At 37.8% G+C, this 22,935-nt stretch overlaps 1 protein-coding gene across 2 annotated transcripts in view; it reads left to right on the forward strand.

The window, feature by feature from the left end:
- CCDC171 (coiled-coil domain containing 171) overlaps nt 1–22,935 on the forward strand; it is a 314,512-nt gene that overhangs the window by 107,924 nt on the left and 183,653 nt on the right. For both annotated transcript variants that reach the window (XM_028107327.1, XM_088018937.1), the window contains 5 exons: nt 12,305–12,411; nt 14,178–14,267; nt 15,310–15,510; nt 18,332–18,499; nt 20,061–20,249. In XM_028107327.1, the coding sequence (XP_027963128.1) occupies nt 12,305–12,411; nt 14,178–14,267; nt 15,310–15,510; nt 18,332–18,499; nt 20,061–20,249 (755 nt within the window). The remainder of the gene's footprint in view (nt 1–12,304; nt 12,412–14,177; nt 14,268–15,309; nt 15,511–18,331; nt 18,500–20,060; nt 20,250–22,935) is intronic.

Raw genomic sequence — 22,935 nt, forward strand, 5'->3', positions numbered from 1 at the left:
CCATGTGATGATAGGGCAGCCTTTGAATTTGTTACAGAATTAATTCAGTTACCTCCAGAAAGGTTTTCCAGAGGGATCCTCGGCTCTGCAGAATGGCCAGTACGCAACAATGCTTTACTTCCTTTTATTACCTCTTCCTCCCTTTCAGTTCAAGATATGCTCTGTATCTACTCCCCAATTCAGGAAAAGCAATCCATGGTGGATGGTTACAATTTTTTGTTTTTGTTTGTACTTGCTTTTTAAAATGGGATGAATGAAAATTGTTTTCTTGGATGAATTTTAGTCCCGAGCTGATCATAGCTGCCAGCTATTCTCTTCCCCATCTTCTTCAGCCTTGGTGGTCCTCCACGGTAAATGTTTGTGAAGCAACAGTAGCCCCCCACCCCCCCCTTATCTTCACGTCACAAATGAGGCAAAGTTTCGGTTAGTGTAAGACCTTCAGGAATTTATTTACTTAGAGGATTTACCGGGATTTTCTCGAGGGTGATCAGTGTGAGAGTTCACACCTTGTTTCCTAGTGCTTCCAACGCTGCTCCCTCCGACTCCCGATCTCTCCTTCCACCCTGCTCCCCCTGCAGTCTGTTTTCTCTGTAGCCACCAGAATGATCATTTGCAAACCCAAGTGAGAGCATGTTATGCCTTTGCTTTAAATCTTCTTGGGCTCTGCATTTCACTAAGAGTAGAAGCCAAAGTGCTAGCAATGGCTTGCAAGACCCTACGTGGTCTGCGCCTGTCCTTTATCACCCCTCCGACTTCCCCTTGTCCCTCTGTCTGTTTCGGCCCCTCTGGCCTCCTGTTGTTTCTTGAGCACACCGAGCATGCTCTTGCCTCGGGGGGCCTTTGTGCTGGCCATTCTTTCTACCTGGAAAGTTCCTTACTTAGATGTGTCTGCATGGCTCTCTCTCTCATCTTTTTATTTAAAACATTTTTTTAAAAGGTTTTTTTATTTTTTTAAGTAATCTCTGCCCCCAGTGTGGGGCTTGAACTCACAACCCTGAGATCAAGGGTCACATGCTCTACTGACTGAGCCAGCCAGGCACCCCTCTCTTGTCTTTGAAAATCTATGCTCAGATCTCACCTCCATGAAGCTTACCTGCTACTCATTCCCATGCCACTTGTCTCACTACCCCTTTCCCTTTTCTGCTCTACTATTTTTCTTCCCCGAGCACTTACTGCTGTCCAACATTTCTAACACACTACATGGTGCATTTATTTTATCTGTGTTAGTCAAAATTCTCTGAAGAAACAGAACCAATAGGATAGATATAGGAATGGCTGCTGTGGTTATAGAGTCTGGGCAATCCCATGACTTGTCGTCTGCAGACTGAAGACCCGGGAAAGCCAGTGATATAATCCAGTCTGAATCCAAAGACCTGAGAACCTCGCGGCTCCCGGGGTCCGAAGGAGGAGATGGAAGACCCAGCTCAAGTAGAAAGAGAGAATTTGTCCTCCTTCCACCATTTTGTCTGTGATGGGGGTATAGGGAGGCAATAGGTTGCCTCACCACTCTGGTGAGGGCAGATCTTTACTCAGCCCACTGATTCAAATGCTAATTTCTTTCAGAAACACCTTCACAGACACACCCAGAAATGTTTGCCAGCTATCTGGGCATCCCTTAGCCCAGTCAAGTTGACACATAAAATTAATCCCCACAATATCTAAGTTCCATGAGGGCAAGAATCTTTGTCCCTTTTATTTACTAATGTTCTTTAAGCAGCTAGATCATTCCTTGCATAAAGCAGTCACTCGGCAAATATTTGTTGAATATTAATGAATAAAAGTGTGAATGAATTAATATCAAGTCAAAAGTCTATTTTGCATTTTAATTTTTGAGGTTATAAAGGTAGTCATGGAGTCTCCTTCCAAATTATAGCAGCCTTTTGGGTAGCAATCCATATGGAGTCATCAGGAAGATTGACCTTAAGTGGAAAAGATGTACAATCTTACATGGGCCATAGAAATGCCACCTGGATTATCTACTATCATTGGGCAAGATAGTCTCAATTTGCTTGAACAGGGACATTTATTTCCTAGTTCTGCTTCCTACTGAAATTGAAGCACTACAGCTGTTCATATTTCATTTCTTTTCTGGTGAAAATTCTTCTAGTAGGATGTGTATGGGGAGAAATCCTTTCCCACTTTGAGCCCTTTCTGCCTAGAGTGTTTCTTCTAATACAGTTTCACCTCTGCCTGAGGATGTTAGCAAACACATAGAATGTAACTTTTCCTTCCTTAGGTTTGCAAAAGAAAGTTTTTCTTGTGGCTCAGTCTTGGATCCTCCTCAGGGTGGTTGACTTTCGTTTTGACTGAGAGCCCTCTGACCTTCTTCAACCTTTCCCTCCTTGAGGAAATCATTTGTAATACTCTAGAGGTATTCTTTTTCTTTCTACTGGAGAGGACCCTGGGAAATAATAGCAACAGCCTTTGATGCCTTTAGGTGTATATATATATATATATCACCCAGGAATTGGGCAGTCTCAGGGACGGCTCTTAGGATGATCAGGACAATAAATTGGACTTTTCCTCTCCTCTCTCCTTCTTTACTTCTTTAATAAAGGACTGTGGTCTAGATCTGATATCTTCCTGAGAATTTTAATTGTTCTTGTGAACCTCGTGGCTGGTACCTTTTAACTGGAGATTTATGGGTCACTGAGAAGCTGAGGATGCTTATAAGAGTGGCACACAGGCCTCCTTCGGTGTCATTTGCCAAATTCTTCTAGCTTACTTCTCTCACCTCCCAATCCACTTCTCGCTTACTTCTTTCACCTCCCTTACAAACCAAAATTGGCCTACTTCATCATGCTCCTTGTTTCAGTTTGCAAAATCCAAGGAAGTGACTTCAGTAAGAGTGCTCGACATCCTCTCATGGGATCATTAGTTAATCGCACAATTTTGAAGGCTAAGGAATCCAACACCTGCAGTTGGGAAGCTGGAGACGCAGGAGGACTGATGGTATAGTTCCAGTTTGATTCTGAAGTGCTGAGAACCAGGAGAGCTGCTGGTGTTAAGTTCCAGGTGAAGTCTGAGTCAAAGGGCAGGAGAAGACCAATGTCTCAACTTGAAGACAATCAGGCAGAGAGAAAGAATTCCTTCTTAGTTGGCCTTTTATTCTATTCAGACCTCCAGTGGGTTGGATGAGGCCCATCTGCTCTGGGGAGGGTAGTCTTCTTTCTCAGTGTGCTGATCCAAGTGTCAGTCTCATCCAGAAACATCCTCATAGACCCATCTAGACAAAATGTGTAACTGAATATCTGTGTCCCAGTCAAGTTTATGCATAAAACTAACCATCGGATCCCTTCCTCCCCTTACTCTTAGCCTGTGGTAACCACCATTCTACTTTCAGTTTGTATGAATTTGACTACTTTAGATACCTCTTATGGTGGAATCATATAGTATTGGTCTTTTTGTGATTGGCTTATCTCACCCAGCACAAGGACCTCAAGTTTCATTCATGTGATAGCATGTGACAGGAATCCTTCCTTTTTGAGGCTGAATAATATTGACATTTTGTTTATCTGTTGAGGACCTTTGGATCACTTCTACCTTTTGGCTATTATGAATAGTCCTCCTATAAACATGGAAATATCTCTTCAAGACCTTGCTTTCAGTTCTTTTAAATATACACCCAGAAGTGAAATTACTGGTCTGTTAACTTTTTTTTTAAGATTTTATTTTTAAGTAATCTCTGTACCCAACATGGGTCTTGAACTCACAACCCCAAGATCAAAAGTCTCATGCTCTATGACTGAGGTGCCCCTGGTCTATTAACTTTTATCACAGAACATTAGTGAAATGAGGCCATTTCCATATTTTATTCGCTATAAATTGAGTTCCCTGGTTAGAAGCAATGCTATGTGGATTATGTAATTATGAATAAGATGTCTTGTAAATTCACATTGGTGATTTCAGCAGAAATACTATGGTCAGGGAAGGAAAATCTATACCCAGAGTTAGTGTCTACTGTAGTAAGAATGAAACATTGCTCCTTCCATGATGGAAGTGACTTAGTATAATCAACTTGCCACCAGGCCCTAGAGATGGTGTCATATCATGGGTTCACTGTCTTTGCTATTGATAGATTTTGCATACAACAGGGGTTGTAATCCTAGCAGTCGTGGCGAATGGATGTCTGTGTTGCTGAGCCCATGTATTCCCTCCATCCTTGCTGCCATGACCCTTTTGTTGTAAGGAAAACAAAGGTGGTAAGGACGAAGGTGGCTGGGAAGAGATGCTAGCTAATAGCCACAGAATGCCTCATCTTGTCCTCCTGATTATTAAGATCCTCTTCTACTGATTGTTCTGGGCACAGTGCCCATTTGGAGAGGTCTGTCCACATACTGTTGCCCATATCACCTTGCTACCGATTTTCTAGTTGTGTTCTTTTCGAGTCCCTGACCATTTTTGTTAAATGTTAGCTACTACCCACACATTGGTGTACATTTGTACTTTTGGTCATTTCTCATTCCAGGTGAAATGACAGGTCCGTTACTTGTCTGACTACTGGCAGGATTTCACTTCATCGCTGTCCTTCAGGGCCACCCTTGAGTGGGGTTATAGTGCTGCAACTGTTTACTTTTAATTAGAGTCAGCATATACAGAACCATCTATATACTAAACCCATTTCTTCCATTAGTCAACAGGTCATAGGAAACCTTCCATGGATTCAGGTTGTGGATTAAGAGGGGAGGCAATATAACAGGCATAGGGCCCATTCGAATCTGGACTATTTGCTCATGTAACTTAATTATGCCTTCAGGATTTGTTTGAATCCAGTTTTGTATAGACCACTTTCACTTGATGATAGAGTGCTGTTGTGCATGCCCAAATTTATGGATCGGTGGATCAGACAATAATGATTTTATGATGGGCAATTCAGGTCTCATGGTAAATTGGTGGCCATGAATGTATTATCTCCTGAGGACCAGTAGCAAGTGTAAAGCTTGATTCTCAAGAGGAGAAGAGTTATCTGTAGAGGATGACTTGCTTTGTTCTGATACCCTAAAAGTTTACACTGTGATTCTATGAGGACCTTGCCAAACTTGACCTGTGGGAGCTTGAGGTCAGAATGCTATCATCAACTTGGTAGAGAGCTAAGTAGAACTTGTGAGGTCTTTTGGAATGGAAAGTTGATCAAGATTTCTATAGACTAGATTCTGCCGGAGTTGATATAGCTCTGAGGTAAAGCTATGAAGGTATATTGCTAGCCCTGACAGTTGAAGGAAATTGTTTTGTTAGTTTTTACTAAAAAGATGGAAGAAATAGCTTCATTCCAGTTGCTGGGTAATGTATTGACCTGTTCTGACAATGAAACTACATCTTCAACTGCAGCTGCAATTGGAATCACATGTAATTATGCTTACAGTAATTCACTGTCATTCCCTAAGATTCATCTGTACTCTGCACAAGCTAGGTAGATGAGTTGAATGCTGATGTGGTTGGAATCACCACCCCTGTATCTTTTAAGTCCTTCCTAATGGCACTGATCTCTGCAATCTCTCCAGAAAGGTGGCATTACTTTTGACTTACTATTTTGGTAGGTAAAATTCTAGTGACTTCCACTTGCTTTTTTTCTATTGGTTTTCCTCTGTAAATCCTCCACTCCATGGGTCAGGTAACCAGTATGGATAGAGTGCCAGTTTCTGCATTTGTCTTTTCTTAGTTCTGCATTCCAAACCAAGGAAATAAGGTGGGTTCAGGTACCTACTGGGCCCACTGATGATAGAAACTTAGCCAAAACTCAGTCAATCTCCTGATTTCTATAAGCTCCCACCTTAACTAGTGAACCACGATAGCATGTTAGTTCTGTAGGAATTAGTGTCAGCTCAGATCCAGTGCCCAGCTATCCCAGTGATTAACCCCCTTTCTCCAGTGCATAGTCACCTTGTTAAATGGTTGCATGTTTCTTTGAGGAAGGTGAGGAGGAAGATTTACAGTATGATCTTCTGGCAGTATGTTAGGGTTTCCAAAGGGAACCCCCCTCCTCTTTATTCAAGAGATACTGGGTCTGTGAACTAGCTCAAGTCTGATAATTGATTGAGAGCCAAGAGTCTTTTCTGTGTTGATTTAAGTTCTACCTCTGGTAATTAGACCTACAGCTTTTCTACTTATACAAATCAGATAACATTTAAGTAGAGTGCCTGTCTGTTTTAGTCCTATGAACACCGTGATCAGTTAGCCAACACCAGCGATCTCTGTGGGTAAAACCATTTTGTTTACTGCTTTGATTTCATTATGACGACCATGTCCATTTTGTTTCTGGAAATTAAGTACTACCACTTGGCCTTTGTCACCCAGATCCCATCGTCCTCACTGAATTCAGGGAACCCAGCTTGATGGCTGTTATCTCTGCTACACAGAGCTTATTGAGCCACACAGGGCTAGCTCATCAAGGACGCTGGGGCTCCCCTTACCAATACATTTCTCAAGCATTGGTAAAGAAAGTGTTTTTTTGTTTTTTGTTTTTTTTAACTTTCGCTGGAGACATAGGGGGTGGGTGAGCAAGACTTACATAATAAATACTCTCCATATGTTAGAAAAGTTAGAAGTCATTTTCCTTAAAAACTCTAGAATGGGTACCTGTGTTTACAAGATAAGGAGATTGTTTGTTTATGATCTCAGTGAGTAAAACAAATTAATATACAGAATGTAATCTCAGTTTGAAAAGCATAACTGCCAACAAAACGTTTATATTTAATGCTTTTGGAGTGAAAAGGGAATTTTCTTGGTCATCAATGTGTTAAATGTTTAGATTTTCTTAGGTGAAGATAAAATCCATTTGAATGTTATTTTCTGTGTCTTACCATGTGATTAAAAATCCACATTAATGAAACTGGATCATTTCCTTACACCACACACAAAAATACTCAAAATGGTTGAAAGACCTAAATGTGAGACAGGAGTCCATCAACATCCTAAAGGAGAACAGAGGCAGCAACCTCTTCGACCTCAGCCGCAGCAACTTCTTCCTAGAAACATCGCCAAAGGCAAGGGAAGCAAGGGCAAAAATGAACTATTGGGATTTCATCAAGATAAAAAGCTTTTGCACAGCAAAAGAAACAGTCCACAAAACCAAAAGACAACCGACAGAATGGGAGAAGATATTTGCAAATGACATATCAGATAAAGGGCTAGTATCCAAAATCTATAAAGAACTTATCAAACTCAGCACCCAAAGAATAAATAATCCAATCAAGAAATGGGCAGAAGACATGAACAGACATTTTTCCAAAGAAGACATCCAAATGGCCAACAGACACATGAAAAAATGCTCAACATCGCTCGGCATCAGGGAAATCCAAATCAAAACCTCAATGAGATACCACCTCACACCAGTCAGAATGGCTAAAATTAACAAGTCAGGAAACGACAGATGTTGGCGGGGATGTGGAGAAAGGGGAACCCTTCTACACTGTTGGTGGGAATGCAAGCTGGTGCAACCGCTCTGGAAAACAGTATGGAGGTTCCTCAAAAAGTTGAAAATAGAGGTACCATATGACCCAGCAATTGCACTACTGGGTATTTACCCCAAAGATACAAATGTAGGAATCCGAAGGGGCACGTGTACCCCATGTTTATAGCAGCAATGTCCACAATAGCCAAACTGGAAAGAGCCAAGATGTCCATCGACAGATGAATGGATAAAGAAGAGGTGGTATATATATACAATGGAATATTATACAGCCATCAAAAGGAACGAGATCTTGCCATTTGCAATGACGTGGATGGAACTGGAGGGTGTTACGCTGAGTGAAATAAGTCAATCAGAGAAAGACATGTATCATATGACCTCACTGATATGAGGAATTCTTAATCTCAGGAAACAAACGGAGGGTTGCTGGAGTGGGGGTGGGGTGGGAGGGATGGGGTGGCTGGGTGATAGACATTGGGGAGGGTATGTGCTATGGTGAGTGCTGTGAATTGTGCAAGACTGTTGAATCACAGACCTGTACCTCTGAAACAAATAATGCAATATATGTTAAGAAAAAAAAAAGAAGATAGCAGGAAGGGAAAAATGAAGGGGGGGAAATTGGGGGGGGAGATGAACCATGAGAGACGATGGACTCTGAAAAACAAACTGAGGGTTCTAGAGGGGAAGACGGTGGGGGGGATGGGTTAGCCTGGTGATGGGTATTAAAGGGGGCACGTTCTGCATGGAGCACTGGGTGTTATGCACAAACAATGAATCATGGACCACTACATCAAAAACTAATGATGTAATCTATGGTGATTAACAAAACAATAAAAAAATTTAAAGAAAAATCCACATTAAACAACATTTTTTTTTTCCTATTCTGAGGTTGAACATGACTACTCATGGTCTATGTGTATGTATATATACGTATATACACACACACATACACATATGTATTCTTAAAAAAATCTCAGTCTTTTGTCTTCTGTTGTCTCTCCTTTCTCTTTCTTTCTTTCTTTCTTTCTTTCTTTCTTTCTTTCTTTCTTTCTTTCTTTCTTTTTTAAGATTTTGTTTATTCATTTGAGACACAGAGATACAGAGAGAGAGAGAGCATGAGCAGGGGGAGAGGCAGAGGGAGAGGGAGAAGCAGGCTCCCTGCTGAGCCAGGAGCCCGATGTGGGGCTCGATCCCAGGCCCCTGGGATCAGGACCTGAGCTTAACCATCTGAGCCACCCAGGTGCCCTCATTTTTTTTTTTTAATTTTATTTATTTATTTGAGAGAGAGAGAGAGAGAGAGATCACTAGCAGGCGGGAGGGGTAGAGGGAGAAGCAGACTCCCTGCAGGGAGCCCGACGCGGGGCTTTATCCCAGGATCCCGGGATCATGACCTGAACCAAAGGCAGACACTTAACCCACTGAGCCACCCAGATGCCCTCTCCATTATTTCTTCATAATTCTCCCCTTTTGGGGTCTTGCAGAAAACTGAAGTAGATAAGAGAATGTTTGAAAAGGTTGAAGAGATAGACAACCTTATTCATCACAACGTACTGTTTCTACTGTGGAACTATAGTTTAATGAAAACCAGCTTGAGAAACAGTGGTTTATTTGGGTCATGTGAAAATATTTAGTTTTTGAGCTTGTTTAAAAGAAAACATTTAAATCGAGGGCTTGGAACCATTTCTCCTACCTCCCTCTCTGCCGTGGGCTACTCATTCAAAAAAAGATTTGCTTTTATGTAATCATTCTAGGTAAGTATATACCTAAGAAATGTAGAAATTGGGTGCTCTATATTAGGATAGCAGTTTCTAATCTACCATGAGATCATGAAAGAAAGGTATACCCTTGACAAGAGATTGATTAGTCCCATACAGGATGGAAAATTCATTCTTCCCCAAAAACCTTCTCTGGTCAGAAGCACTGCCAGTTGAGGTTGGCCTTTTTAGCCAAATAATTATACCACAACCTGAGTAGAATTGTTAATCAGAATCAGATTCAGGTAATTTTCTTCAAATCACAAAAGATAATAATGCTTAAATTGTCTGAAAAATAAAATCATGATACATACAGAAGAAAATATCACTATAAATAATAAAACATTCACTGGTTATGATATGGATACACATACATATATTTTTATATTTAGTGTGTTATGATGTTGGGTAGAAATACAAAATAAAATGTGAAAATTCTTAAAAACAAAAACAAAGGGGCGCCTGGGTGGCTCAGTCATTAAGCGTCTGCCTTCTGCTCAGGTCATGATCCCAGGATCCTAGGATTGAGCCCCACATCGGGCTCTCTCCTCGGTGGGAAGCCTGCTTCTCCCTCTCCCACTCCCCCTGCTCTCGCTATCTCTCTGTCAAATAAATAAATAAAATCTTTAAAAACAAAAACAAACAAAAAGATTTGCCAAGGCATACCGAGTTGAAGTGTACTCAATATTAAAAGTGAGTGAGAGAGATTGAAACAGGTAGCAGTGATGGGAAAGTATAGGTTGGCCTCCAAGTACTGAGACATTTAAGTATAGGGAAAGTTGGAAGGTTTTGAGTTGGTATTTTGAAATATAAAGTGTTCTAACACATTCTGTTCTTCATTTGGGACTTTGACATTTGAAAAGCCATTTATGACCACTTTTCAAATTATTTTCATTGTCTTCATCTGTGAATTTTTAGAGCTTTCTTTGAGATCATTAATAGGTTATTGTTTCTTGTAATATTCAGGGGTTAGGATATTTTAGATTAAATCAAATTATCAATAAGGTCCTGAGTCCTAGTGACTCTTTCTTCTTATTTATAAGCATTTTTCCATGTTTCCATTTATAAGCATTTTTATGATGGATGTGGATAAGACTTAAAGCATACTTTGTACTTCAACTAAACTTTATTGTATAAACATTTTCAAGCAAAGAAACTTTATTTTATACAGAATATAATAATATGCATGGGTCAGTAAGGACAGGGCATTTTGTCCCCTTACCCTTTAACACTCATATTAAAATGGTTTTATTCTTCTGAATTTCTAAGAGGAAGCTTTCTCCCTTATTGTAAAAGCCAGCAGATTTCCCGAATATCCTTGGATGATTTATTCATGGCCTACTTGTGTAGTAGCAAAAGAAAAGAATTATACATTACATTTTTTTTATGTTATGCAAGAGTAATTTTTTAAAAAATATATTTGGTAAGACCTTTAAAAAAATTTTTAATGAATTGTCTTTCTAACTCATAGTAATTACAAAGAGTACTGTCTCCTTTATCATGGCTCAGAGCAGTGTCCTTTTTTTTTTTTTTTTGCCTAGCTGGGATATGTGTTGCTTCCATATTACTTCTGTTTTTTTGGTTAAATATTCTTCTGTTTAAGAAAATCTGAGGTGAACCCATACTTAAGATAGTGTTTAAATTATACCTGGATGAGTGTAATAAATTTATTAGTAACATTTTGTCCAAGATTAAAACACCAAATACCACCAATACTCTGAGATAAAATTAGTCTATCATTAACCAAAATTTTTCCTTCCTTCCTGCCTTTCTTTGTTTGTTTTTTCCTTTATTATTGCCTTCTTCCCTATCCTCCCCAAGTTCTAGCAGTTGAATACATGAAGAATGGATAAATGATCTCATGTAATTATTTTTTTACTATCTTTCCTCTTTTTTTTTTAAGATTTTATTTATTTATTTTAGAGATAGAGCGAAAGCATGTGCAAGGTGGGGGTGGGGGGAGAGTAGAGGGAGAGGGACAAGCAGACTCTGTGCTGAGGCTTGATCCCATGACCTAGAGATCATGACCTGAGCCGAAATCAAGAGTTGGACACCCAACTGACTGAGCCACCCAGGTGCCCCTCTTTCCTTCTCTTTTTAGACTGTAAATTCTCTGAGGACAGAGACTACACCAATCTTATTCACCTCCATGCCTTGGATTAGTACGTAGTAGGAATTCAGTAAAGTATTTGAATGAATGAGTCAATGAATAATAAAACATATATTATGAATGCTTCTTTTTGAAACCATCCTTGTTAAAAATGTGTTTCTTGCTATTGAAATAGATTATAAAATATGCTGGGGAGAAATTATAATAGGAAAAGAGAAATATTTTTAACAGAATATTTTAACATTTGCTACTTGTTTTTTAACAGTAAAAGAGAAGTACAGTGAACAATCAATTTAAAGTGGTTTTTAAAACTAAACTTTTGATGATTTTGGATTAATCTTTTGAACTACATTTGACCATGTGACCTTGATTAGCTCAACTAACTTATGGCCCAACTAAATTAAAATAGTTTGAGGGCATAATATGGAAATACTCATATTTTTATAATAAGTATCAGTTTTAAGGGTTTTAATTGAAACATGATGTGGGCCTGTGTAGATAATAGCATTTTTATTATTTATTTCAAATTGTAACTTGAGAATTTTAAGGATTGAAGAGTATTTCCAAGCATAACAGAAAATTATGTGCTCTTGGGTTCAGAAATTATTATTTAAGCAAAATAGGCCTGACTGATCAGAAACACAAGGACCAAAGTAAGTGTATGTAACGTCCCAAAACAATGTTAGTATATCGACTGTTCATTTAATTGTTGGATAACAGGTGTGTACAAATTCTTCAGTTATATAGGAGATGGGGGAAAAAAAGCTCACTACTAACTACAGTATGGGCCTAGGTAAGGTAGGAAGTAGCCATAAATTTGAACTTGATACCTTATGAACTTAATTTGATCACTTGTTTAGAAAGGCTATTAATACTTGGCTATACAGCAGTATACTTTGGAGAATAAGACTCTACTCAATGTTTCATAACATGTTTTCAGCTCTATCTAATTGTAATATCTCTGTTACTGTTTGCTTAGCTTTTGTCTCTTTGTGACTTTAGGATATATTTTCATGTTACATTTTTCTTTAGGCATCCACAAGGACAAAGATAAACCTCCTAGCTTCTCTGTTGTCCTTGAGACTTTGAGGCGTACCTTGACAGATTACCAGAACAAGCTGGAAGATGCATCTAATGAGGTAAGACTTGCACTGTTTGGCTCCACACTTAGAGCCTTCAGCCTGCAGCACTGTGGTTCCGTGCTTGTTACAAAGGTCAGAAAGACTGGGAATGTTGACTTGACAGCTTCACAGATACAAAAAATAATAAATTGTCTGTCACTGTTCTTTCTTTAAGTGTGGCCTAAAGTCGTGTCTCACTTATGTTTCTGTAACTCTAAAGTCATCCTATTATTGTCAAAGTTACGAGGACTCTTGTCACTTCTTGGCCTTCAAAATTTATCTACTTTAATTTAATCAAAAAACGACACAAGTCATCTAAGTTAATATGTATTCTATTTATATGTTCACATGTTCTTAGCAAATTAGGACTAGGTAGTGGAAATTTAGGTTTTGTCAAGATTTTAGGTTAGGATTTCTACAAATTATGGAAGTCTTAACAAAACAAGAGAGAGGTTAATTCTCATTCTCTAAAGGACTGTTGTTAGAAGTTTTCAAAAACAAATATCTGTTTGATGTAGCTTGGTAGTTTTTGGTTTGCTGATTAAAAAGCTCTTGCTTCTATTTTTCATCTCATTTGTGTTGTTTAATGTGTGGGTTGATAATTTTCTTGGGTATTAAAATATTTTATGGATTTATGCTTTAAAAATTGAAGAGTTTGTTTAGTTGGCTCTTGTCAAACTAGAGAGTATGAAATAATTACATGAAATACAATTAGTTAGCAAAACAACCAAGAGATTGTTCAAACCAAAGACAAGCCACATAGCAAGGATTTAGTGTCTATCCTTTTGTTTATTTGTTTCTTTCAAATAATACGAGGCCACGGAATCATTATATTTCACATTTCAGAAGAGGTTTATTTTACTTTAGTTTACCACGGTCAACAAAGGAGGAAAAGTGAGTCTTCTTAATACTCTCTGTAATTGTTCAAAAGGCAAAAAGAAAGTGACCATTGAAATAATTAAATTTCTATAAAGAACAAATATTGCTAAGTCTTTCCTAGTGAGACAAGGCAACCTGTATTGTTAGTAGTTTATGAAACTCTTCTGAGGCCTAGGTCTGGAAGCTGCAGGGTAACTAGGAACATATTACCCACAGCGAATTGTTATTTGGGAGGATGAATGTCACATGATCCTTAGCACAGTTGAAAAGTCGACTCAGCAGGCTTTGGCTTAGTAATGTGCTTTGTTGTGAACCCGTGCCAGAGACAGCAGTGGGGAGACCAAGGGGGTGGCTGCAAAGAAAGCAAAAAGAGCAGTCTGACAGAAAGAAGAATGAACTGTCAAAGAAAATAAATCACAAGCGGAGCAGGACCAACTGATGACCTGCCACAAGCCTTCCCAGTAGGACTGCATGTGACCGACCCTGAAGTTGTCATATGGAGTGAGAGACCACCGAATACCCTCATGATGTATAGAAAGAACAGTCTTCTGCTCTGTGCTTTTTTTCTTTCCTTGTAGATGCCAGTGCTTTTGGCATTTTGGTCCAGTAGGATTTTAAGAATAAAGTTGTATTTGTTTACAATAAGAATGAAATCCTTTATCCAGCCATCTAGTAAAAACACAGTAGCATCACTGACATTTTAAGCTTGAATGCTTTTTCTTTTTAGCCATGTGAACTTGTGACAGAAATGACATAGTTAACCAAAAGAAAGAATTTTTCAAGACTCTTAATCGCTGTTGGAACATTGGTGTTTAAGTAATTGCCTAAAAAACATTAAAGATTAGCTTTTGAATTAGTCACCCTTGAAAAACATAAAAAAAGTAACTTACATTTTCTTTCATCAGTTAAACAGCATGAATGATGCTAAGGAAAAGGCATCGAGTGAACTTGATTCTACCAAACAGAAGATAGAATCTCACACTAAAAATATAAAGGTATTATGACTTAGAATAACTTTTTCCTTTTGTATTAAGAAACAAATATGATTATCTAGGGAATACTTTAAAATAGAGATATCTGAAAATGTATCTCCCAATTTTTTATTAAGTACATTTGGATACAATTTTGATTTTTTATTGTTGATCAAAGTAACAAGAATGTATTTTTCATTAAAAAAATAAAACTGTTGGAAATTATTTTGGTTAAAGGAAAGATGTATTTCCCAGATTTAATTTTAATACCATAGATTCAAAAAGTGATTTAAGATTTAATGCCCAGCCTCAGATACATATTCAACATATTTTATTTACATAAGCACATCAGTATTTGGAGTTAGTTTTCATCATTTTAGGGTGGAGCAATTGTTTTTAGAGCATCATGCCTAGTAATGGGCTGAGACTGCACTGGCTAAGGTCCAAGACAAGAGTTTATTTTATTTTCTGCACTGGTTTTATGTACTACATCTTTGCAAAATTATACCGAGGCAAGTCTCCGAGTTGGAAATTTTTTGTGTTGGTTCGTGTTGAGTTTGTCATGGACATACTTCAGTAGAATTTGTTAATAAGGTTGAAGAAGAAATGGTTCAGAATTTTGTGTCACACACTTGAGATTTCTATTAGTATTTGGACGTCATTGGGAAGTAAATGTTCGTATATTAAATGTAAAATATTTCATTTGAAAATGTTATTTACATGTTATGAAATTTTTTTTTGAGCTACCAAGCTATTTTTTTTTTTAAATAATGAATTGAAAGGAAAACTCCTTTTCAAAGAGCTTTTAGGAATCAGGTATCTTATGAACATTTTATGTTTCAGTGTTAAAACTTAACAGTTTTTTCTAACTTTTGAGCTAAAATGGTATAGTTAGAAAATTGATTCAATAAATTACTGTAATGTTTAGCATTGTAGCCAAATGCTTGCGCTTGTGATTCTTTTATGGTAAAGCTTTGGAGGTTTTCATTATGTATTTTGTGTTTGTATCCTCCGTCCCTTTATTGGCCGGCCTTCATGCAGTCTCTTTATTTTGCATCTCTGACAGGACCTTCAGGAAAAACTGGCCGATGTCAGTAAAGAGTTAAGTCATTTACGCACTAAATGTGCAGACAGAGAGGCTCTCATAAGCACGTTGAAAGTGGAACTACAGAATGTGCTGCACTGTTGGGAGAAAGAAAAGGCTCGAGCAGCGCAATCGGAGAGTGAACTGCAGAAGCTTGCCCAGGCTTTCCAGAAGGATACCGAGGTATTACCTGAGACAGGACGCCTGGCAGGAAAGGCCTTCACTAATCTCAGTTTTCTAAATTTACATACATCAAGTGGCTGTTTTTACTCTGATTTGTTCTGAGCCGACTCTTTTTGAAATATTCATGCCAGCCGCACAATCGGTCACTCCATTACTCTCCTGTCATCCTATTTTGGGGAGAAGTAATGGAGTTTAACCCCTCTGTCGCTTCTGTGGCTTCATCTCTCTATTTAGAACATCATATCCCAAGCACTGAGGCTCCTAAAACAGTCCTTTCAAAGTTTGCCTATTTGCTGGTGACAAAATTATTTTTTATTTCAGTAGTTTAGTAGCTGAACATGGTGGAAAGAATATGTTTTTCGTAATCAGAAAGAACTGGACTTGGCTCGTGGTACTCCTGTTTTCAAACTGTGAATATGGACAAGGCACACAGCTTAGTCTGTCCACATCTTAGTTTCTTATTTGCAAAACAGGAATAACATCTCCTTTAGCAGACAGTCTCCTTACTCTTTATAATTGTAGGATATTAACCAAAATTTAGGAGAAGACAAGTCCCACAATATTGAAACTTTATTTAGATGCCCTTGAGAGTTGCCTATCCATTTTTATTTATTAATGAGTTCTTAAAATATTATGACAAAACTTTTCTATTCTGTATGAGCCTGTGTGAATGGAACTGTTATATATTCTTTTACCCATGGGATATAGAGCTGGTTTAGCTAGTGTGGAACCAGTTCATCTGAGTCGTCCTGCATATTGAGTTCATTACTCCAACAAATATGAACATGAATGCCAAGAGAGTAAAAAGGAAACATTCTTTCCACTCTTCTTACAGTCTGGGATTTAAATTGTGTCCACATGAAGGGGCTGGAATTGTTCTACACATCAGATAATGATTAAAGGAAAGGAAACTAGAAGCCTGCCTGTATTGTAAAGTCAGCATGTCTACAGCATTGTGGTTGGGTTCAACATGTGTGAATTGATTTTGGATCTTGAGATTCTCTTTTCACGCCAAATGGATGATTATCATGCATGGTTTATCACAGCCCAAGCAAAAAGGACATAATGGAGACACAATGAATTATCCTTTAGGATGAACTCGATCACTTGGCAAAATGTGGAGGGCGAAGACTTTTAGTGCCTGAATATTACATTTGGTTAGTTATATTTAATAAGATTTTTAAACATCTCAACCCAGTTGAAAATGTAAAAGACATCTTTAATTGCTTAACAAAGAAAAAGGCATAACGTATTTATGAGGATTCTTCTGATATCCTAACTCAAGTTCGTGGTTGTAACTATGTATTAAAAATTTTTGGTTTTAACTTATTATATTTGGGAAAAGGTAAGGTAGCATATACAGAGAATTAGATACACACACACACACACACACACACAAACACACACATATATATGAAAAATTCCCCACAATTTATAATTATACAACCTTTACATATACTATATACAGTTTTTCTTATCTAGAAGATTAGCATTTCTATTTTTTCCCTCTCAAATTTTCTTCTTTTAAAAGGGTTTCCTTTTCTTGCTGATCTATTAACAAAATTTGAAGGAGGGGCGCCTGTCTGGCTCAGTCGTTAAGTGTCTGCCTTCGGCTCAGGCCATGGTCCCAGGGTCCTGGGATCGAGTCCCACATTGGGCTCCCTGCTCGGCAGGAAGCCTGCTTCTCCCTCTCCCACTCCCCCCTGCTTGTGTTCCCTCTCTCGCTGTGTCTCTCTCTGTCAAATAAATAAATAAAATCTTTAAAAAAAAATTTGAAGGAACTTATTTTATCTACAAAAGATATCCTTTTGCAGTTTTACACTGACCTCATCTTGAGTTCCTCTCTTGGGCACTTTATAGATGGAACACCTTATAAAGAGAGCCATTTGGCATTTCAGTAAATAAACTCTTTTTGTGTGTTCAAGATGGGATCAGCTTTTTACTGAATTCTATGGGATAGTGTTTCTGGGTTGTTAAACAGTGGATGGTTTAGTTACTACAATGGCAACATAATTTTAAAAAACTTACTACATATTTCTAATTGGACAGTTTTGAAAATATGTCTTGGGCAACTGTGTCCATTTCTTTTTGCCTGTTACTTTGTAATATTTAAGCACGTCTAAATGCCCAGTGTGCCAAATACTATATGAACTTATGGGGAAAACGAATGAGCCCCTCTTCCATATCTTTCATATCACTGTCTGCTTTGCCTAAGGGGCTGGGGATAGATTTCCTATAAGTGGTAAGCAAACTGGAGTCTCTGGAGGAGGAAGAAAGCTGAGTAATTGTGTACATGTAAAGCACAGATATTGGTGTAACTTTGTCTTTAACAGAGTTGAGTAACACTGTTCTCTCTATATTGGTTTTCTGACTTAAATAACATCTGTTTTGGCGAATGTAGATATGAAATTATAGAATTACTGTCCTGACATCAGGACAAAAGTCAAAAGGGCTTAGAGACAATTAGTGCAGATACGTCATGTCAAAGCTGAGAAAGGCGATGCCTAAACAGGCACTTAGGTCCCATCCTCTGGAGGAGCAGAGCTGGGGTCAGAACCCTGGTTTTCTGGCTTCTAGACTGCAGATTTTGGTTTTGAATACCAAGTTTAAGCAATTCCAAGTTTTTATCTAATGCTTTTGAATGTAAAAAAAAAGTCACCCAAGATGACAGTGTAAAAAAAGTCACCCAAGATGACACTTGGGTATTTTAATTCCTTTCCAAGTTTTTGAAACAAATCCTTTGCCACACGTAGTATGTGTTTTACTTCTTACAGTGTTGATATACTGGAATTAATTTCTTTTTTTTTTTTTTTCCTCACAGGAGAAGCTAACCTTTCTTCATACCTTGTATCAGCACTTGATAGCAGGCTGTGTGCTCATGAAACAACCAGAAGGCATGCTGGATAAATTCTCTTGGACCGAGCTTTGTGCAGTCTTGCAGGAGAATGTTGATGCCCTGATCGCAGACCTCACCAGGGCTAATGAGAAGGTAACTGTCCTCAGGCACCAGATACCTCTATTAAATTCAGTGACATTTGTCCACATCACAGTATCATTAAGAGGGGCTGACATTCATCTTATTTCAAAAAGAATTTGGATGTTAATAATTCAATACCATTAATTATGGCTTGTCTACAACTCAGTTTGATGCCATTGCTGTGGGCATGTAAATGTGACTGAAGTCTGTATGAAGTCTCTAAGCTCCACACTCTGTGCGGGACATGCTAATACTACTAGCCAGTATTAGCCACAGGGACCTAATTAAAAGAAAATAAATTAATCTTACTGATGAAGCAATTCAAAGAACTTAGTCATTTACATTAATAAACCAACTCTTTATGTTAGCATAAAATAGAAACAAGATACAGTTATTCAAAAACATGATCTTAAAATTTTTGCCCAGGAAATAATGAGGTGTTACTTTAAAAGCACTTAAAAATTTAAAATTATGTTTTTGGTTATTTCTTGAATTATAACAAACTGTATATTAACGGACCCCATTCAGTGCTGTAGCGTGTTCAAAGTATACATGGTAGCAGAAAACAGTGGACTTCACCAGCCTAGGAATTCAGTCTTTCAAAAAAAAAAATAAAAAACAAAAAAACAACAAGCCCACTTTTGGTTATGGAAGATTTAAATGGCTTAGCAGACCAACCTATTCCACCGTTAAAGATACTGATTCTCATCCTGGGTCTACTGAACTGGTCAGGACTGTATTATGTGGTCTGGTTTCCAGATCTTATTTGCCATGGCATTTGGTCTTGTGTGTCATGAAGAAAAAAACTGTTACCTAGGTTTTTTTTTTCCCCCCTCCAATCTGTGGAATTAATGAAACAGCATCTTGGCCCAATTTTACAGTGAGAACATTTTACCTTGGTTTGATTGGCAAACACAACCTTAGGCACTGAGAAGTAGGATTAAGGAAATGAGGGAGTAAATTGTGAGAAGCACAGATGCTGTTCATGATTGTGAATGTGTGTATAATGGGTTTGAAAATTACTGATAATTAAAATGAGTACATGTTTGAACCCTCTGAGATGGTATTATGTTTTAATAGTTTTTCATAGTTTCAAAACATCATTAATTGTCGTACACGTTACATGATGATTTTCTTTCCAGTGTTTTGAATGTGAAATAAAAAATGGTTGTGACTTTCTGTTTTATTATATATAAAATGTAGATTTATAGATCTCATTGAAATACTTCATTTCCCATTGAGATATGTGAATAGCTTGAGCTTTGGTTCTAGAAGTAAAAATATTCTTCTTAGTTTTCTCAGTAAAGTTGATTATAGAACGAGTAACTTTATTAGAAGGAGAAAAATGATTTGTGATCTAAGCACACATACATACAAATGACACCATTTTCTCCTAAAATATGATAATTTGTCCTACCAATTTCTGTTTCTTAGTTTTTTTGTTTTCATTTTAACTTAAAACTTTTATGTGAACTTAAGGAACGAAACATGGTAGATGTATGGCATTTGGAGAGGTGCTACAAAGACATATTTTGTGAGCATATCTCATTCTCTGTTGCGTATCCCCATTTAGATAAGTCACCTGGAGTATATCTGTAAAAACAAGTCTGATACGATGAGAGAACTTCAGCAGACCCAGGAAGACACCTTTAACAAAGTGGCCGAGCAGATCAAAGCCCAAGAGAGCTGCTGGCACAAACAAAAGAAGGAACTGGAGCTGCAGTACTCTGAGCTCCTGTTGGAGGTACAGAGGAGGGCACAGGTACGCTGCTTCTGCAAAGAGCTTTAGCAATAGGGTGCTCAGTCTTGTGCTATTTCGAGTGTTTTCTTTTAGTACCAATGCCAAATCAGTTTAGAACTCTTTGAGAACCACATAGAACTTGTTAGGCACACATACATGTGATCATGCAAACACACACATATGCTCACAAATGGGTGTGCGTGCGTGCTCGTGCGTGTGTGTGTGTGTGCGCACACGTGTGTGTGCCTGCATGTGTATTAAGGATTGTCTTATACTTAGGGAGGAAAGTAGATGGGTTTCTGGTTAAAACATCCTAGACTGCACTGATCAATTAAATGCTAAAATTTTATTTCCTTTATTTATTTTTAAAACAAAGGGTTAAGAGATTTGGTAAAATGTTACCCAGTTTTAGTGTAGATACTCTTTTATCCAGTTCATTCCAGTTGTAGGGGTTCGTGTGTGAACCATCATTTTAATTCATTTGGGGTTGAAATTTGTTATACCTCCTAACATTGTATAGGAAACGGAGTTATAGTTGTAGACCCCATAGCAAAATAATTGACTGTAGGTTGTATCATGTCTCCTGTGTTGGATTTGATTGAGAACAGAAGTTATGAGTAGTTAACATGGCCGTATTTTTTCCTATACAAATTATTGTCATCATAATTTATACTGTTAACTGTCATCCCTGCCCAATCAGGAATAACTTAATGATAGTGTATACGTTCTTTTGGTATTGACTTTAATAATAGTTCATGTGTTCCCAAGATAAGATACTTAGGAGCCTGACTCAGTATTTAACCTCTTTATTTGGTCCATACTTATATTGGTTCATACTTATATTGGCAAGTTTAATTAAAAGAAAGAAATCATATTATTTTTGTTTGTCAATAAACAGTTTCATATTGCTTAAAATAACACCATTCTGCTTTCTCAAACATAAGGGCCCTATGTTAACTTATGCCTTCCTCTGTGAATTTGAATGAATTAATACTGTCTAAAAGTAGCCATGTGTTTGGTGTTGCATGGTGCTGTGTGATATGGTTTGCATTTTCTACTAATGAGTAAAAGACCTAAACAATTTATTACAGTTTCTTTAGAGGTAGCATTGACATACAGTGAAGGGAACAGATCTTAAGTGTACAGTTTGATGTTTTGATCAATGCAAAGACCCATGTAACCATATCCCACTTAAAACTTAAAGTATTTCATTGCCCCAGAAAGTTCTTCTGTGCCCTCTTCCAGTTTCCATTCCATAGGCAACCAGTGTTCCAATCCTATCATCATAGATTACTTTCACTTGCTCTTGAGTTTCCCCTCAGTGGAATCATTCAGTATGGAGTGTTTGGTGGTTGGCTTATTTCACTCAAAATATTTTTTAGTACTCACCCATGTTGTTGTGTGTGTCAGTAGTTCGTTCTTTTTTATGGTCAAGTAGTATTCTATTTTATAATTACACCACAATTCTATAGATTGTGAGTGATGAATATTTCAGTTGTTTCCAGTTTTTCACTATTGTAAATAAAATTGCAACAAATATTGTAGAAGTGTTTTGTTGACATAAGGTTTTCATTTCTCTTGGTTAAGAGTTCAATTGCTAGATCACAGGATAGGTGTATGTTTGTAAAAAAAAGGTATCAAAGTTTTTTCCAAAATGGTTGTATCATTTTATATTTCCACCACCGATATATGAAAGTTTCTATTGTTCTTCATCCTCTGCAACATTTGGTATTGTCAGTCTTTAAAATTTTAGCCATTCTAGTTGTTTTAAAAAGGTATTTCAGGGGCGCCTGGGTGGCTCATTCGTTAAGCGTCTGCCTTCGGCTCAGGTCATGATCCCAGGGTCCTGGGATCGAGCCCCGCATCGGGCTCCCTGCTCAGCAGGAAGCCTGCTTCTCCCTCTCTCACTCCCCCTGCTTGTGTTCCTGCTCTCGCTATTTCTCTCTCTGTCAAATAAATAAAATCTTAAAAAAATAAAATAAAAAGGTATTTCCTTGTGGTTTTAATTCATATTTTCTTGGTGATTAATAATGTCTAGCAGTTTTCATGTTCTTATTGGTCATTCTTGTATCTTCTTTTGTGAAATATCTCTTCAGTTATTTGCCCATTAAAAAGTTGGGATTATTTGTGTTTTTATTATTGATTTGTAAGAGTTCTTTAGATATTCTGGATATAAATAATTCTTTTGATGATCACAAGTTTTAAAATTTTGTTGAAGTCCAACCTGTAAATCTTTTTGAGTATTTATTTTTATGTGGTAAGCAATGTGTCTATACTCCAGAGTTGTGCAGATACTCTCCTATTGTTTCTGCTAGAAGTTTTATGTATGTATGTATGTATTTATTTATTTATTTGACACAGAGAGAGAGAGAGAGAGAGAGAGAGAGAGACCTAGAGAGGGAACACAAGCAGAGGGAGTGGGAGAGGGAGAAGCAGGCTCCCCGCTGAGCAGACAGCCCGATGTGGGGCTCGATCCCAGGACCCTGGGACCATGACCTGAGCCGAAGGCAGAGGCTTAATGACTGAGCCACCCAGGTGCCCCATCTGCTAGAAGTTTTAAAGTTTTAGCTTTTATGACAAGGTCTATGATCCATCTCAAATTAATTTTTGTATTTAATGTTAGGTAGAAGCTGAGGTTCATTTTCCCCCTGTATTTATTTATTGTTCCCACATCATTGTTCACAACTTTACTTTCCTCATTGAATAG

The sequence above is a fragment of the Eumetopias jubatus genome, unplaced genomic scaffold (genome assembly GCF_037043125.1).
Source record: "Eumetopias jubatus isolate StellerSeaLion01/CBP00866 unplaced genomic scaffold, mEumJub1_p1.0 scaffold_15, whole genome shotgun sequence".
Classification (NCBI taxonomy): domain Eukaryota; kingdom Metazoa; phylum Chordata; class Mammalia; order Carnivora; family Otariidae; genus Eumetopias; species Eumetopias jubatus.